The 18,985-nt window shown below is 47.2% G+C and overlaps 1 protein-coding gene across 1 annotated transcript; it reads left to right on the top strand.

The window, feature by feature from the left end:
- Positions 1-8,801: 8,801 nt before the first annotated feature.
- LOC130285371 (serine protease 27-like) lies at positions 8,802-17,778 on the top strand. The gene is made up of 6 exons (XM_056536730.1): positions 8,802-8,844; positions 8,932-9,027; positions 9,924-10,089; positions 14,628-14,902; positions 17,274-17,443; positions 17,581-17,778. The coding sequence occupies exons 1-6, from the start codon at positions 8,802-8,804 to the stop codon at positions 17,776-17,778; spliced, it is 948 nt and encodes a 315-aa protein (XP_056392705.1).
- The last annotated feature ends 1,207 nt before the right edge of the window (positions 17,779-18,985 follow it).

The raw sequence follows: 18,985 nt of genomic DNA, 5'->3' as shown, positions 1-18,985 counted from the left end.
CACACATGTACACAGCTCATATACATTTACTCTATTATTACATGTACTGTTGATCCACAGCACTATCGGGATCCCTATGCCCGATGGCGCTGTCATCAGTGTGCGTCCCCGCGAGCGCCCCACGCCCGCAGCTCTACTCCCCGTCCCCCGCAGCTCTACTCACCGTCCCACGCAGCTGTACTCCCCGTCCCCCGCAGCTGTACTCCCCGTCCCCCGTAGGTCTACTCCCCGTCCCCTGTTAACGCTCAGGGAGCGATCCACAGCTGTTACGCCGAGCGCTCTGGGTCCCCGCTCCTCCCCGGAGCGCTCGCAACATCCTCGCAACTGCAGTGCCCCGGTCAGATCTGCTGACCGGGTGCGCTGCGATACCGCTCCCAGCCGGGATGCGATTCGCGATGCGGGTGGCGCCCGCTCGCGATGCGCACCCCGGCTCCCGTACCTGACTCGCTCTCCGTCGGTCCTGTCCCGGCGCGCGCGGCCCCGCTCCTTAGGGCGCGCGCGCGCCGGGTCTCTGCGATTTAAAGGGCCACTGCGCCACTGATTGGCGCAGTTGGCTTAATTAGTGTCTTCACCTGTGCACTCCCTATGTATACCTCACTTCCCCTGCACTCCCTCGCCGGATCTTGTTGCCATTGTGCCAGTGAAAGCGTTTCCTTGTGTGTTCCTAGCCTGTGTTCCAGACCTCCTGCCGTTGCCCCTGACTACGATCCTTGCTGCCTGCCCCGACCTTCTGCTACGTCCGACCTTGCTCTTGTTTACTCCCTTGTACCGCTTCTATCTTCAGCAGTCAGAGAGGTTGAGCCGTTGCTAGTGGATACGACCTGGTTGCTACCGCCGCTGCAAGACCATCCCGCTTTGCGGCGGGCTCTGGTGAATACCAGTAGCAACTTAGAACCGGTCCACTAGCACAGTCCACGCCAATCCCTCTCTGGCACAGAGGATCCACCTCCTGCCAGCCGAATCGTGACAGTAGATCCGGCCATGGATCCCGCTGAAGTTCCACTGCCAGTTGTCGCCGACCTCACCACGGTGGTCGCCCAGCAGTCGCAACAGATAGCGCAACAAGGCCACCAGCTGTCTCAACTGACCGTGATGCTACAGCAGCTACTACCACAGCTTCAGCAATCATCTCCTCCGCCAGCTCCTGCACCTCCTCCGCAGCGAGTGGCCGCTTCCGGCCTACGACTATCCTTGCCGGATAAATTTAATGGGGACTCTAAGTTTTGCCGTGGCTTTCTTTCACAATGTTCCCTGCACCTGGAGATGATGTCGGACCAGTTTCCTACTGAAAGGTCTAAGGTGGCTTTCGTAGTCAGCCTTCTGTGTGGGAAAGCTCTGTCATGGGCCACACCGCTCTGGGACCGCAATGACCCCGTCACTGCCTCTGTACACTCCTTCTTCTCGGAAATTCGAAGTGTCTTTGAGGAACCTGCCCGAGCCTCTTCTGCTGAGACTGCCCTGCTGAACCTGGTCCAGGGTAATTCTTCCGTTGGCGAGTACGCCATACAATTCCGTACTCTTGCTTCAGAACTTTCCTGGAATAATGAGGCCCTCTGCGCGACCTTTAAAAAAGGCCTATCCAGCAACATTAAAGATGTTCTGGCCGCACGAGAAATTCCTGCTAACCTGCATGAACTTATTCATCTAGCCACTCGCATTGACATGCGTTTTTCCGAAAGGCGTCAGGAGCTCCGCCAGGATATGGACTTTGTTCGTACGAGGCGTTTTTTCTCCCCGGCTCCTCTCTCCTCTGGTCCTCTGCAATCCGTTCCTGTGCCTCCCGCCGTGGAGGCTATGCAAGTTGACCGGTCTCGCTTGACACCTCAAGAGAGGACACGACGCCGCATGGAGAATCTTTGCCTGTACTGTGCCGGTACCGAACACTTCCTGAAGGATTGTCCTATCCGTCCTCCCCGCCTGGAAAGACGTACGCTGACTCCGCACAAAGGTGAGACAGTTCTTGGTGTCAACTCTGCTTCTCCACGCCTTACTGTGCCTGTGCGGATATCTGCCTCTACCTTCTCCTTCTCTACTATGGCCTTCTTGGATTCCGGATCTGCAGGAAATTTTATTTTGGCCTCTCTCATCAACAGGTTCAACATCCCGGTGACCAGTCTCGCCAGAGCCCTCTACATCAATTGTGTTAACAATGAAAGATTGGACTGTGCCGTGCGTTACCGCACGGAACCCCTCCTAATGTGCATCGGACCTCATCACGAAAAAATTTTGGTCCTCTCCAATTGCACTTCCGAAATTCTCCTTGGATTACCGTGGCTTCAACGCCATTCCCCAACCCTTGATTGGTCCACAGGAGAGATCAAGAGCTGGGGTACTTCTTGTTTCAAGGACTGTCTTAAACCGGTTCCCAGTACTCCCTGCCGTGACCCTGTGGTCCCTCCTGTAACCGGTCTCCCTAAGGCTTATATGGACTATGCTGACGTGTTTTGCAAAAAGCAAGCTGAGACTTTACCTCCTCACAGGCCTTATGACTGTCCTATTGACCTCCTCCCGGGCACTACTCCACCCCGGGGCAGAATTTATCCTCTGTCCGCCCCAGAGACTCTTGCTATGTCTGAATACATCCAGGAAAATTTAAAAAAGGGGTTTATCCGCAAATCCTCCTCTCCTGCCGGAGCTGGATTTTTTTTTGTGTCCAAAAAAGATGGCTCCCTACGTCCTTGCATTGATTACCGCGGACTTAATAAAATCACGGTAAAGAACCGCTACCCCCTACCTCTTATCTCAGAACTCTTTGATCGCCTTCAAGGTGCCCATATCTTTACCAAGCTGGACTTAAGAGGTGCTTATAATCTCATCCGCATCAGGGAGGGGGACGAATGGAAAACTGCATTCAACACCAGAGATGGACACTTTGAGTATCTGGTCATGCCCTTTGGCCTGTGCAACGCCCCTGCCGTCTTCCAAGACTTTGTTAATGAAATTTTTCGTGATCTCTTATATTCCTGTGTTGTTGTGTATCTGGACGATATTCTAATTTTTTCTGCCAACTTAGAAGAACACCGCCAGCATGTCCGCATGGTTCTTCAGAGACTTCGAGACAATCAACTTTATGCCCAAATGGAGAAATGTCTGTTTGAATGTCAATCTCTTCCTTTCCTAGGATACTTGGTCTCTGGCCAGGGATTACAAATGGACCCGGATAAACTCTCTGCCGTCTTAGATTGGCCACGCCCCTCCGGACTCCGTGCTATCCAACGTTTTTTGGGGTTCGCCAATTATTACAGACAATTTATTCCACACTTTTCCACTATTGTGGCTCCTATCGTGGCTTTAACCAAGAAGAATGCCATTCCCAAGTCCTGGTCTCCCCAAGCGGAAGACGCATTTAAACGGCTCAAGTCTGCCTTTTCTTCTGCTCCCGTGCTCTCCAGACCTGACCCATCTAAACCCTTCCTATTGGAGGTTGATGCCTCCTCAGTGGGAACTGGAGCGGTCCTTCTACAAAAAAAATCTTCCGGGCATGCTGTTACTTGTGGTTTTTTTTCTAGGACCTTCTCTCCGGCGGAGAGAAACTACTCCATCGGGGATCGAGAACTACTGGCCATTAAATTGGCACTTGAGGAATGGAGGCATCTGCTGGAGGGATCAAAATTTCCAGTTATCATTTACACCGATCACAAGAATCTCTCCTATCTCCAGTCTGCCCAACGGCTGAACCCTCGCCAGGCCAGGTGGTCGTTGTTCTTTGCCCGTTTTAACTTTGAAATTCATTTTCGCCCTGCCGACAAGAACATTAGGGCCGATGCTCTCTCTCGTTCCTCGGATGCCTCGGAAGTAGAGGTCTCTCCGCAACACATCATTCCTCCGGACTGTCTGATCTCCACTTCTCCAGCCTCCATCAGGCAAACTCCTCCAGGGAAGACCTTCGTTTCTCCACGCCAACGCCTCGGGATTCTCAAATGGGGTCACTCCTCCCACCTCGCAGGCCATGCGGGCATCAAAAAGTCCTTGCAACTCATCTCTCGTTTCTATTGGTGGCCGACTCTGGAGACGGATGTTGTTGATTTTGTGCGGGCCTGTACTGTCTGTGCCCGGGATAAGACTCCTCGCCAGAAGCCTGCTGGTCTCCTTCATCCTCTGCCTGTCCCCGAACAGCCTTGGTCTCTGATTGGTATGGACTTTATTACAGACCTACCCCCATCCCGTGGCAACACTGTTGTTTGGGTGGTCGTTGATCGATTTTCCAAGATGGCACATTTTATTCCTCTTCCTGGTCTTCCTTCAGCGCCTCAGTTGGCAAAACAATTTTTTGTACACATTTTTCGTCTTCACGGTTTGCCCACGCTGATCGTCTCGGATAGAGGTGTCCAATTCGTGTCTAAATTCTGGAGGGCTCTCTGTAAACAACTCAAGATTAAATTAAACTTCTCTTCTGCTTACCATCCTCAATCCAATGGGCAAGTAGAAAGAATTAACCAGGTCCTGGGTGACTATTTACGGCATTTTGTTTCCTCCCGCCAGGATGACTGGGCAGATCTTCTACCATGGGCCGAATTCTCATACAACTTCAGAGTCTCTGAATCTTCTGCTAAATCCCCATTTTTTGTGGTGTACGGCCGTCACCCTCTTCCCCCCCTCCCTACTCCCTTGCCCTCTGGTTTGCCCGCTGTGGATGAAGTGACTCGTGATCTTTCCACCATATGGAAAGAGACCCAAAATTCTCTTTTACAGGCTTCATCTCGCATGAAAAGGTTTGCCGATAAGAAAAGAAGAACTCCCCCCATTTTTGCTCCCGGAGACAAGGTATGGCTCTCCGCTAAATATGTCCGCTTTCGTGTCCCCAGTTACAAACTGGGACCACGCTATCTTGGTCCTTTCAAAGTCTTGTGCCAGATTAATCCTGTCTCTTACAAACTTCTTCTTCCTCCTTCTCTTCGTATTCCCAATGCCTTTCATGTCTCTCTCCTTAAACCACTCATCATCAACCGTTTCTCTCCCAAACTTGTTTCTCCCACTCCTGTTTCCGGTTCTTCTGACATCTTCTCCGTGAAGGAGATACTGGCCTCCAAGACGGTCAGAGGGAAAAAATTTTTTTGGGTTGATTGGGAAGGCTGTGGTCCTGAAGAGAGATCCTGGGAACCTGAGGACAACATCCTAGACAAAAGTCTGGTCCTCAGGTTCTCAGGCTCCAAGAAGAGGGGGAGACCCAAGGGGGGGGGGTACTGTTACGCCGAGCGCTCCGGGTCCCCGCTCCTCCCCGGAGCGCTCGCAACATCCTCGCAACTGCAGCGCCCCGGTCAGATCTGCTGACCGGGTGCGCTGCGATACCGCTCCCAGCCGGGATGCGATTCGCGATGCGGGTGGCGCCCGCTCGCGATGCGCACCCCGGCTCCCGTACCTGACTCGCTCTCCGTCGGTCCTGTCCCGGCGCGCGCGGCCCCGCTCCTTAGGGCGCGCGCGCGCCGGGTCTCTGCGATTTAAAGGGCCACTGCGCCACTGATTGGCGCAGTTGGCTTAATTAGTGTCTTCACCTGTGCACTCCCTATGTATACCTCACTTCCCCTGCACTCCCTCGCCGGATCTTGTTGCCATTGTGCCAGTGAAAGCGTTTCCTTGTGTGTTCCTAGCCTGTGTTCCAGACCTCCTGCCGTTGCCCCTGACTACGATCCTTGCTGCCTGCCCGGACCTTCTGCTACGTCCGACCTTGCTCTTGTCTACTCCCTTGTACCGCGCCTATCTTCAGCAGTCAGAGAGGTTGAGCCATTGCTAGTGGATACGACCTGGTTGCTACCGCCGCTGCAAGACCATCCCGCTTTGCGGCGGGCTCTGGTGAATACCAGTAGCAACTTAGAACCTTTCCACTAGCACGGTCCACGCCAATCCCTCTCTGGCACAGAGGATCCACCTCCTGCCAGCCGAATCGTGACAACAGCGCTATGGGGATCCCTATGGCGCTGTCATCAGTGTGTGTCCCCGCGAGCGCCCCACGCCCGCAGCTCTACTCCCAGTCCCGTTAAGGCATCGGGCGCAGGTAAAGTAGTACTGCGCATGCGCAGCACTACGCGAATAACTTAACCTGCGCCCGATGCTCTACTTTCTGTTACCCGCTCCCTGAGCCTTAACGGGACGGGGAGTAGAGCTGCGGGGGGCGGAGGATGGGGAGTACAGCTGCGGGCGTGGGGCGCTCGCGGGGACGTACACTGATGACAGCGCCATCGGGCATAGGGATCCCAATAGCGCTGTGGATCAACAGTACATGTAATAATAGAGTAAATGTATATGAGCTGCGTACATGTGTGAACTTCTGTCGGGCCACAGAGGCCATGAGAGCTCCGTTCAGCTATCACAGGGAGAGGAGATCCTCACCCTGTCATAGCCAAACTGACACTACTGTGCGCATCGATGCGTGACGTTTAAATATGTCACGTGACAAGAGTGAGCCAATAGGATGTGATGGAGGCGGACCATCTCATTCTATGGCAAATCTCATTCTATGGCAAATCTCATTCTATGGCAAATCTCATTCTATGGCAATGCACCGGCACGATGATGTGACGTCATCGCGCCGGCCTTTAGTGGATCTCGTCCCCGCAGCTCACACACTGTGCACAGCGTGTGTGTAAGGTTAGTGAATGGTGGAGCCGGAGCTTACAGCTTCGGCTCCACCATGCTAGGGAGCGGGGAGGGCAGCAATCTCGGGGGGGGGGGGCAATTGCCCCGTTCCCCCCCTGGATCCGCCACTGATGTACGCTCACCACACAAGACTCCACTATGGCCTGTATGCACGCTCACCCCACAAGACTCTACTATGGCCTGTATGCACGCTCACCCCACAAGACTCCACTATGGCCTGTATGCACGCTCACCAACCATCACCATGGCCTGTATGCACACGCACCAACCATCACCATGGCCTGTATGCACGCTCACTACACACCACCATGGCCTGTATGCACGCTCACCACACATCACCATGGCCTATATGCACACTCATGACACATCACCATGGCCTGTATGCACACTCACCACACATCACCATGGCCTGTATGCACGCTCACCACACACCACCATGCCCTGTATGCACGCTCGCCACACACTGCCATGGCCTGTATGCACACTCACCACAAATTGCCATGGCCTGTTTGCACACTCACCCCACATCACCATGGCCTGTATGCACGCTCACCACACATCACCATGGCCTGTATGCACACTCACCACACATCATCATGGCCTGTATGCACACTCACCCCACATCACCTTGGCCTGTATGCACACTCACCACACATCATCATGGCCTGTATGCACGCTTACCACACACCACCATGCCCTGTATGCACGCTCACCCCACATCACCTTGGCCTGTATGCACACTCACCACACATCACCATGGCCTGTAGGCAGGTTTACCACGCACTGCTATGGCCTCTATGCACGCTCATGGATGGAAAATTTCAAAACCAGGCGCTCCTGTACCCCAGCACCAAAACTCTTTCACTTTAATGAGCCGACCAGAGTCAAATAGGGACTCCGGTCGGCTCATTTTTTCCCTGTATCTGGTTTTGTGACCAAAACCGAATAAGGGGCAAAAATGAGCCGACTGGAGTCACTGTCTGATTTCAGACGGATCATTTAAGTGAATGAGAAACTGCACGGGTCCGTAGGCTGCAAAAGTAGTGTAAATGCAGCCTTACAAAAACTGATGCAATCGGACCTCTAAATTAAAACCGCATACGGTTCAGAGAACACATTTGCATACAATTTTGTCAGTTTTTAGGGCATAAGTTCTGCAAAAAAAAAAAAACTGATGCTAAACAGTACGGCAAAATCGTACGACGAAAATGCACCCTTGCACCGTCTGCATAAACCCTAACATATGTTTCGCTCAATGATGATTTTCACATTTTTCTCGTTTCCACAATTCCACGCTCACTCTTCTCTCCAGACCACGCCCACAATAAGCAGAATGTGGTAAAACAATAGCAAGAAGTCTTGCCACATGACAGCGCTCTGCTGTGCTGTGCCTGCTGTTGTGTTATATTTTTATTGTTTTGTTTTCTATTTTCAATTATTAGTTCTTGTATTTTTTGTATTTTGTGTTGTGTTAGATTTTGTGGTGTATTTCATGTAGCATTTTATGCCATTTATTGGGATATATTTCATCTTTGTTGTATTTTGTGTTATGTTTTATATAGTATTTTCTTGTGTTGTATTTTCTATGATTTGTTATATTTTATGTCCTGTTTTATTTAGTATTTTCTTGTGTTGTATTTTCTATCATTTGTTGTATTTTGTGTCCTGTTTTATTTAGTATTTTCTTGTGTTGTATTTTCTATGATTTGTGGTATCTTGTGTTTTATTTATGATGCATTTCAGGTTGTATTTGTGTTGTATTTTATGTTATGTCATGTTTTGAGTTGCCTCTTGTGCTCTGTTGAAGTTTGTGTTGTTCTTGTAGTTTAGTTACATTTAGTTTTTATCCTCTCAATAGCAGGTATTAGCAAATAAGGAACAATACTGCCCCCTAGTGCAGAGGCTAGTAACAGGCAAATATATTTAATGTCTGAGTGTAAACCAACCTAAGGAGATATCCAACACAAGTTGTGGGTTAAAATCTTTCTTGTTTATTTAAAATATAATAAAATTTTCCAAGCAGAACAGAGAGCGATGGATCCATAAATCAGAGGAGCAGCAGAGAAGTTCATGTTAGTGTGTGGCTGAGTGTTCCTCCACAATGTCACCTGTTTGACTCAAAGGGCAAGAACCGGTCCGGCAGCTTTCAGGCCTCAATTCAGTAATATCCTCAGCCGGATGCACAGAACCTCGATGACAAAAGGACCATGCTGGAGCTTCTGGTGCTCCTCACGCTTCTCTCCCAGCACGGTAAGAACCTCTGACCCCTCATCTAATGCACAAAGTTGGATGCTTTTTACATGTTTTAAGGTTGATTCTTGTGTTATGGATCAATAGGATGTTCACCATGTTCTGACTACATCCTGGCTGATGTTTATGATGGTTTTAGGCCTGGTCTTGACCCCCAACCCCATGAATGCTCAGTTGTGGGGGGTTAGTCACGTCCAGACAGCTGTGGGGGCACCTACCTTCTTGAGAACACAGGTTGGGCAGTTTACATTCACCATGTCAGATACTTCTATTCAATATCATCTATTGGGTGGAGCACTGGAAGGCCTGCCTACCAAAATCAGAAAATGCAGCCCAAAAAATGTATACGAAGGCCTTAAAGGGGTACTTCGCCCCTAGACATCTTATCCCAGTCATCCAATGCACAGAGCAAACTCTGTTTCGTGATGGATAATGGCTGACTACAGCCGTCATGCCCCCTCCATAGACATGAATAGATGCGACGTGGCCCCCCCACGATCAGACATATTATTTTGGTTCAGAACCCCTTGGGGCGTAGTTCCCCCTTTAAAGGGGTACTCCACCCCTAGACATGTTATCCCCTATGCAATGTAACGGGGATAAGATGTCTGATCACGGGGGTCCTGCCACTGGGGACTCCCGCAATCTCAGCTGCGGCACCCCTGCCTCCAGTGCACGGAGCGAACTTCGCTCCATGCTCGATGACTGGCGATGCGGGGCAGAGGCTTGGGAAGTCACTGTCACGCCCCGCTTGTTGCGTCTCGACCACGCTCTCTCAATGCAAGTCTATGGGAGGGGGCGTGATGGTTGTCACGCCCCCTCCCATAGACTTGCATTGAGGGGTGTGGCCGTGATGTCATAAGCCTCCATTGCTGCACACGATGCTCTACACGAACGCCAGGTGCAGCACAGGGATCAGACATCTTATTCCCTATCCTTTGGAGTGGAGTACCCCTTTAAGGAAGGTTATAACTTGGAGGTTTTCCTTTCTGATTCCCCTAAATGGCAGTAGTTGATATTGTAACTGGTCAATTCTTGGTGTCCCATCATTGTTTGTGACCTCTGTCCTGCTGTTTCAGTATCTGATGGCTTCTGTTTGGATGGTCAAAGAATCGTAGGAGGAGCGGATTCGACACCTGGACAGTGGCCGTGGCAGGTCTGCCTGCTGAAGAATGGCCTTCTCACCTGCGGGGGCTCGCTGATCGCAGACTCCTGGGTGTTGACCGCAGCTCATTGCTTTAGGACGTGCGTTTTTATCTTATACTTTAGAATTTAGACATATTGTAAAAATTTTACCACAGAGGTTGTGTTTTCAAGTAATATATAAGTAAAATCACAATGCACTGGATCTGCTTGATGTATGGAAGACCATGAGCTTCTCAATGGGAACTGAGGAGATCATGGTATATGGCAGGATCCCTATGTATTTTTACGTATCTAAGATCGGTTCACTGGTATGCTTTGAGGCACAGTCCTACAAGTTCTACAGTCCTACAAGTCCAGCTGTTAGTCCAGATGATGGTGATGAAGATAACTGACCTCCATGTAGACATTGTGAGGTTCCTGTGTACAGATGACAATAAGACCCTCACCAGCATTCAGTTACAAGGTGTTAGTACAGAATTGCGATACTATACCCGCTTAAGTCTGACTTGACTTGGTTGGTTGCTGCTCGCTCTATGTTATTGTGTCTTCTTCATCTACGTATTCTGGTAGTGTTTGAACCTTTTGGAGCTCATGTCTGTCTGCGGAGTCATGATGCTGGGGGTCAACACTGGATCATAATGCTAATTGATGGGGCTGGGGATCAGTTGTGCTCCTTTTCCACCGGAGGGGCATTCTAATTGATAAAAGGTCAGAATAAAAAACACCACAAAAGGACAATGTGAAATGTTATGAGAGGGGAGTTCACTTACAAATTTAGGGGCTTTTCTGTAGAGACCCACCCGGCTTGGAGCATCTTTGGTCTCAACCAAAAGGAGTAAGTGTTGAGACCGCGGTACCAAAGCAGCACTCCCCTCTATACATCTTATCCCCTATCCAAAGGATAGGGGATAAGATGTCTGATTGCTTGGGGTCTCGGCTGCGGCACCCCAGACATCCGCTCTGTGGCAGATGACTGGCGATACGGGGCGGAGGATTGTGATGTGACATCCATGCCCCCTTAATGCAAGTCTATGGGAGGGGGCATAACTGCCGTCACCCCCCTCCCATAGACTTGTATTGAGGGGGGCAGGGCCGTGATGTCTTCAGCCTCCAGTGCTGCACCCGAGGCTCTAAACCAATGCCAAGTGCAGCAAGGAGATCCACCCTCTGCTGGGGACCACCACGATCAGACATCTTATCCCCTATGCTTTGGATAAGGGATAAGATCTCTAGGGGCAGAGTACTCCTTTAAAGACTGTACCTCCTATATGAGTAAGGATTTAAAGAGTACCTGTCACCAAACTAAACTTTTAATATATTTTATGTAATTATAAGACACTTTTCTTGCTTTACTTGCTGTTAAAATGTATACTCAACCTTTATATGTTTTTAATGTGATTGAAAAAACAGCCACTAGGTGGCTCTGTTCTGTTCACTGCGCAAGTGGGAGACCAAACTCAGGAAGTGCGTGCGAGGTATGGAGACTATTCACAATTACCCCAAAGGGCAATCCAGGGATCTGATAAACTATGAAACACAATCACTCCAGAGCACTGGGCCTGGAGTACAGATATCCCTATATGACAGGATTCCCTAAAACTTAACTTTTATTAGTATGTATTAAAGGAAAACAAAGCAAAATAATGGTGCTCAAAGTGAGTTTAAAATTACATGCCCTTCATGCCTATTCATATCATGTTGACAGGTGGAACACCACTCGCTAGAATACTATTAGTGGGAGACCAGGTACAGTCCCACATTGATGGGCATATATGGCATGAGCTAAAAACGTTTGATGCCTCCCCTACATGTTTCGGTGAAACATCACCGTCATCAGGAGGTGTGGCAACAACCCAACCACGTGGATCGCCCCTTATTTATAGATCACAGGCACTATGTCACAATCCTGCGCCCATCTGAATAACCAATAGAATCGCCATTAATAAATGGCCTATCACAGTAGATTACTTGCGCCATCCCATTGGAACTCACTACAATGACGTAGTGTAATGCCAGGTGTACAATTACCTGTGCAGGTCACGTCACTGGGGTCCGTCATTGCCAGTGCGCCGTGCGCAGGAACCGCGATACTACCATATCTCGCGCCTGCGCGAGTACTTTAACACTGGCCGGCCGTAAGCACAATACTGCGCATGCACCAAAAACAAGCGCATGCACGAGAACTTACTCTGAGACCATGATGACTGCCCATACAAAGTCGCCTAGACATAGTTATTCAAGGCAGCAAGTAAAAGAATAGCAACTAAAATAGATGGTAGGTATGATGTTGTGAATGCCACTTAGTAGCATGAGTGCATATAAAGAATATATTCAAGATATAATAGAGTCTATATAATAAAATAACGAGAAACCTTTTAATATAGGAGTATATGCAGGTATCCCATGTATTATATATATAAGAGACCACTGAATATAAGAATTTATACAGGGACATGAATTTATTCAGATGTAATATATATGAAAAACAGAATAAATATAGAGACAAGTGATAACATGGGAACAGTTCACCACATTTAACTAAAATGATACAAAATAAAAATAAAAAATAAGAGAGTGCAGGTTCTAACTCTTTGGGGGGTTGTATTTCCCTCCTTTAATCCATCATTTAGGTTGTGCTTTAATAGTATGTTAACATAATTGATGTTTACCATTTTTTCGATAGAACTTATGCAGTCCACTTTTCTTGCCTATTGGCATTTTGATTGTAGTGATAGTTAGTATATTGTGAGTAATTGGGGATGTGAGACTGAGGACAGTATTAGATTATAGATTATTTCATAATCACTTTTATCATTTTTACATTTGTTCTGAATTGATGTGAAACTACACACAGTTCACTCATCTATTTACACTATTCACATACTTACCTTGATCTATTGGTATGAATAGACTTAGCCCTTAGGTTGGTACGTATATCACTTTCTTCTCCAATTTTCATCCTTAATATTTGTAGTGTGAATAACTGTATCTCACGGTGCACTTTCTTATTTCTATTTTTATTTTGTATCATTTTAGTTAAATGTGGTGAACTGTTCCCATGTTTATCACATGTCTCTATATTTATTCTGTTTTTCATATATATTACATCTGAATAAATTCATGTCCCTGTATAAATTCTTATATTCAGTGGTCTCTAATATATATAATACATGGGATACCTGCATATACTCCTATATTAAGAGGTTTCTCATTATTTTATTATATAGACTCTATTATATCTTGAGTATATTCTTTATATGCACTCATGCTACTAAGTGGCATTCACAACATCATACCTACCATCTATTTTAGTTGCTATTCTTTTACTTGCTGCCTTGAATAACTATGTGTAGGCGACTTTGTATGGGCAGTGATCATGGTCTCAGACTAAGTTCTCGCGCATGCGCTGGTTTCTGGTGCATGCGCAGTATCGTGCTTACGGCCGGCCAGTGTTAAAGTACTCGCGCAGGCGCGAGATATGGTAGTATCGCGGTTCCTGCGCACGGCACACTGGCAATGACAGACCCCAGTGACGTGACCTGCACAGGTAATTGTACACCTGGCATTACACTACGTCATTGTAGTGAGTTCCAATGGGATGGCACAAGTAATCTACTGTAATAGGCCATTTATTAATGGAGATTCTATTGGTTATTCAGATGGGCGCAGGATTGTGACACAGTGCCTGTGATCTATAAATAAGGGGCGATCCACGTGGTCGGGTTGTTGCCACACCTCCTGATGACGGTGATGTTTCACCAAAACATGTAGGGGAGGCATCAAACGTTTTTAGCTCATGCCATATATGCCCATCAATGTGGGACTGTACCTGGTCTTCCACTAATGTGGTGTTCCACCTGTCAACATGATATGAATAGGCATGAAGGGCATGTAATTTTAAACTCACTTTGAGCACCAATATTTTGTTTTGTTTTCCTTTAAGACATACTAATAAAAGTTAAGCTTTAGGGAATCCTGTCATATAGGGATATCTGTACTCCAGGCCCAGTGCTCTGGAGTGATTGTGTTTCATGAGGTATGGAGAGGCACAACTATCACAGGCTTCAGTGACCTTGTGCCTGCTGGGGAACGCCCACTCTCTCCTGCTGGGAGCTCACACAATGTGAGCAAGGGGAAAGGTATGATACACAGATTTTTAAAGCTCAGAATTTTATTTTTTAAGGGCAAGGGGGGGGGGGGGTGTTAGGAGTAGTTATGGAATATAATCTGAGTTAGTTTAGAAAATATGGTTTGATGACAGGTACTCTTTAACTATGATTCTTGTTGATTGTAATTTCCCAGTTGACCAGTCAATAGCACTCTTAATCATCCATCAGGTGGGCATTCTTCCTCGTGAAACTTCCCTCTTTTTAGTACCATTAATTTTAAGACCATAACTTGAACTAAACTCCTCCTTCAGGCCCATCCTGGCCCTCGTTGCTAGTATAACCCAACTGATGATGAGACCTGAGACCAAAGAGAATGGTTCTTGTACCCCATGCTGTACCTCCAAGCTCTCACCAGCCACCATAACGTTTACCAAATGTCCATCATGGAGATACAAGGAAAAGCCACGTTGGAATATCCCAGCGTTGTAGGACTATGAGTGACATGTTTTATGATCACTTCTTCTACAGTTCGATGACTATCTCAGACTATACCATATACCTTGGCGTTCATCAGCTATCAGACCTACAGCAGCTTGGAATTGTGGTCTCAGGAGTGAAACAAATCAAAGTGCACCCCGAGTTCAATGAAGAACTATCCGGCAGAGACATTGCCTTGGTGGAGTTGGAGGAACCGGTCATTTTTACCTCTTCTATAGTTCCTGTCTCTCTGCCATTGGACTCTGGGGATCTTCCAGAGGGAACACTGTGCTGGGCAACAGGCTGGGGTGAAGTCAAAGATGGAGGTAAGAACGTTCTGAGGTTATAACGTAGTCATCAGGATATATAGATGAATGACTGACACGAGTTGTGATCTAGGTGTTGAGGATCAGTAGACAGACAGACTGGGTATTGGGTAGCATAGCTGATCATCTACAGATACAGCATCATAATCATCATACAATTGTACAAAAAGTAAGAGAGAAAATATTCAATGTGCAGGGAGAAAAAGTAGGTGAACTTCTCCAAGAACTAATGGTAAATGGTTAATCCATGAAGGAGATGAGATGTGGAGTAAGGGGATCATTGGGACTTTACTCCAGATACACAAAGACTGGTTACTGACAAATCTGTTCTACTCAAGAAAGAATGATTAGTGTGAATCGTACCTCAAGGCAAAACACTTTCAATGCAAAGGCTACAAGAGATCAACACTGGGGGTACGTCAATTATATCTAGTTACTTTAAAGGACATCTGCAGCAAAATACAATGTATCCCCTATCCACAGGGGGGATAAGTGTTTGATCGCGGGGGGTCTGACCGATGGAACTACTGCGATCTACTGCACGGGGCCACGGCTCTGCCGCGGCTCTCCTGTGTTGGAGGCGTGTCGGCCACAGTGTGATGCCACGGTCGACACGCCACCTACATGTATCTCTATGGGAGAGGCGGGGAGGCTTCGTGCCTCCCTGCCTCTCCCATAAAACTGTATGGGGAGGGAGCGTACCATTGGGAGATCGCGGGGGATCCCAGCGGTCGGATCCCCCACGATCAGACACTTATCCCCTATCCTGTGTATAGGGGATAAGTTGTATTTTGCTGCAGATGTCTTTTAATTGTCTGCGAATGGAGGAAATTCAGCACTATGGCTGCTCTTCCTAAGGAGCGAAGGTCCAGTTAAGATCCCAACGGGTGATCCTGAAAGAGGTGAAATAGAACAAAAGACCTGCTCCTCAATGTTTTTCATATCTTATGTGAAGCTAAATGAAACATTTGACGGAAGTGTTTGCTGCTGATTGGTGATCTATAGGTTACTAAGTTCAAGGGTTTACTTATTGTTTCTCCCTGCACTGTGGATGTATACTCAGTGTGCTCAATATCAGACATAAACAGCCCATCTGTCTGTGTGTTATTAGTTTGCGCTTGCCTATAATTGTGCATTTGAGGACAATCAGATCACATTGTATTAATGGTCACTGGCATGTTAAGATATCAAGTCATCTAAGCATAAAGGCTTAAAGCGTACCTGTCAGATCACCCAAAAATCATTCTGATCATGTACATATCATTTTTATGTGTCTATGGCCTATATTTCTCTCAGAATTAGCTTTATTTCTGAATTACCTTAGTTTTGTCGACCAGAAGCAGGGTGGCGGGTCCCTTTTTTCTCCTCAGGAGATAACCACTCCCCCCCCCCCTCCCTCACTCTCCTCAGTCACTGGTCTGAGGAGTGAGCATCTGTAACCCTTTCCTTTCTGGTTTTATGCTATAAACACACACTGTGTGCTTACAGCTTTTGCAAAACTACAGCTCCCAGCATGTCCACACATCCTTTGAGTTGTAGTTTTGCAACAGCTGGAGGCTTATGATTGGTAAAACTCAGATTTACAGCAGACACACACATTGACTTCATTTATTCATACACATGCAGATTACCTAGACAGCACAGATTTACACACATACATATATATATACACACACGCACACACACACACACACACACATATATACCTGCAGGGACACTCACTATTTAAACTAAAAATCCTCCATTCAGTCCCCATCTTCATTCACCAGCATCTTTCATTGTCTGCACAGAGGCAACAGTATACTCCCACCCCTCTCGCCTTCTCCTCACAGGCAGCAGTGTACTCCCGCCCCTCCCGCCTTGTCCTTACAGGCAGCCATGTACTCTCGCCCCTCCCGCCTTGTCCTTACAGGCAGCCATGTACTCCTGCCCCTCCCGCATTCTCCTCACAGGCAGCAGTGTACTCCCGCCCCTCCCGTCTTCTCCTCACACAAGGAGACTGTGAAGTAAACACAGACAGTGAGGGAGCTAATCACTGCAGCTTTAGATCTGCAGACCTGTCAATCATGAAGTGGGTCCATGATGTAGGTGATGACTAGTGGACACAGCCAGGCTGGTATGTATCCCAGGAGGCAGGGAGGAAGTTTTTTGCTGGCTTTTCCAGTATGCAATACTTTTTTTTTATGAAAGCAATTGCAAAACCTATTGGTTTTGCATGCTTTATATCTGACAGTGCCCATTTAATATTTCAAAGGAAAGGGAAATATAAGCAATTAGGTAGGAATTCTATGCGGGGGGAGGGGGCAGCATCATCCTATGGGGCACCATTAGACATTTATCAGGCTGTAATAAAGATATCCTCTCCTAACAGAGCCACTGGCCAACCCCAAGACTCTCCAGGAGGTCCAACTCGCTCTGATAGACAGCAAGAACTGTGAATCCATGTACCAATCCAGCTTGGGCTACAAATCCAAATTGACTTTAATTCAGGAGGACATGCTTTGTGCTGGTTACAAGGAAGGAAAGAAAGATTCATGCATGGTATGTGGAGATATATTACTACTGTGTGAGTCATCTTCTCGTCCTATGGAGAAATGAACAAAGGTTTATCCTAAAAAAAATCTTCTCATATAATGTTAATGTATGTATTCAACAAAAAAAAAATGTGTTCTTTACAGGGTGACTCCGGTGGACCACTTGTATGCAATGTGGATTGTGTCTGGGTGCAGATAGGCATTAGCAGCTGGGGTTTTGGATGTGCCGAGCCCAACCGTCCTGGTGTCTATACAAGAGTCACATATTACTTGCCCTGGATCCAGGAACATGTAACCTCCTTGCTGTCAGAGACACAATCCTGCATTGATGATACCATATGATAACCATAGACCTTCTCAACAATAGTGACTTCCTAGCCACCGTGGATATGGCATCTTGCAATTCTAAAATCTGATATGGCATCTTGACTGCCTGTCTGCTGGTATTGCTTCTGAAACTTTACAACAAGTCACTACATTTAGCCTTATGCACAATTATTTCTCTTTCGGTAAAAACATCAAACTCTTGGCCTACTTTACCTCCGCTACATAGACGACATCTTTTGCATTTGGACTAACTATGTTCCATAGCAGCAACAAAACTTTGAAAGGAACCAGGATTCAAACCACACTGAACAGGACTTTAACGATAAAACAGACGTGGAGCTTTATTGACCAACATGCAACGCATGCGAGAGGTACTCAATTAAAACTTAGATTTTAATAAAAGGCACTTAAAATACCATAATAATCCCACTCATATTAATAAAAAAAAAAGCCAGGACAACAGTGTAGGGCCCTAGTGATCATAAATAGAACCTCTACTTAACACAGGTTAGATCATCAAAACAGTGAATGATGATGGTGAATGTTACACATCCATGATGTTTACCTTGGGATAACGTAGTGGGGAGGAGTATGTGGCGTAGCAGGGCCTAGGGTGTGCAATGTTATCCCTTGAACACCATAACAGGAAGATGGACTGTGACTACCCCTACTCCTACAGGGAACCGTCGGGGCACTCGCCCTAAAATGGGCAACCCCTGCCACGAGCTACCCCTTGGACTCAACCTACAAAATCCCTAAAGTGCAAGCACACCCTTTCACTGGTACAACCATATACACAGTGCGTTTCCGCCACGTAGGAGGATTCTTCAGGGGTCAACCAGACGGATACAATGTACAAACAATGGTGTGAAATATAGCAGCACACAAAAGCACATGAGGTTCAAATAGTTAATTGCAGAAAAAACAGTGCTTCAAAAAGTACTGTGAGTAATATAAAGGTCTCCAACCGATAATCACTCAATAATTGATGAATAATAGATTGATGTTGGTCAATAAAGCTACATGTCTTTTTTATCGTTGAAGTCCTGTTCCTGTTCAGCGACGTTCAGATCCTTGTTCCCTTCGTAGTGTTATTGCTGCCATCCATGTTCGCGCAGGAAGCCTGCAGATGGGAATTATTATTCCACACACACGCATTCCATTGTTGTGTATAATATGGCGACACAACTGAATTGGGTAAGCGGTTCTTATCGTTCTCTTA

The sequence above is a fragment of the Hyla sarda genome, chromosome 8, assembly GCF_029499605.1.
Source record: "Hyla sarda isolate aHylSar1 chromosome 8, aHylSar1.hap1, whole genome shotgun sequence".
NCBI lineage: Eukaryota > Metazoa > Chordata > Amphibia > Anura > Hylidae > Hyla > Hyla sarda.
The sequence above is the reverse complement of the archived record's forward strand: the minus strand, read 5'-3'. Positions and strand labels throughout refer to the sequence as shown.

Coding starts and splice junctions, on each gene's coding strand:
- LOC130285371 (XM_056536730.1), top strand. CDS start 8,802: ATGCTGGAGCTTCTGGTGCTCCTCACGCTTCTCTCCCAGCACG. Junction 9,028..9,923: donor TGAATGCTCAGTTGTGGGGG/GTTAGTCACGTC, acceptor CTGCTGTTTCAG/TATCTGATGGCTTCTGTTTG. Junction 10,090..14,627: donor GCAGCTCATTGCTTTAGGAC/GTGCGTTTTTAT, acceptor CTTCTTCTACAG/TTCGATGACTATCTCAGACT.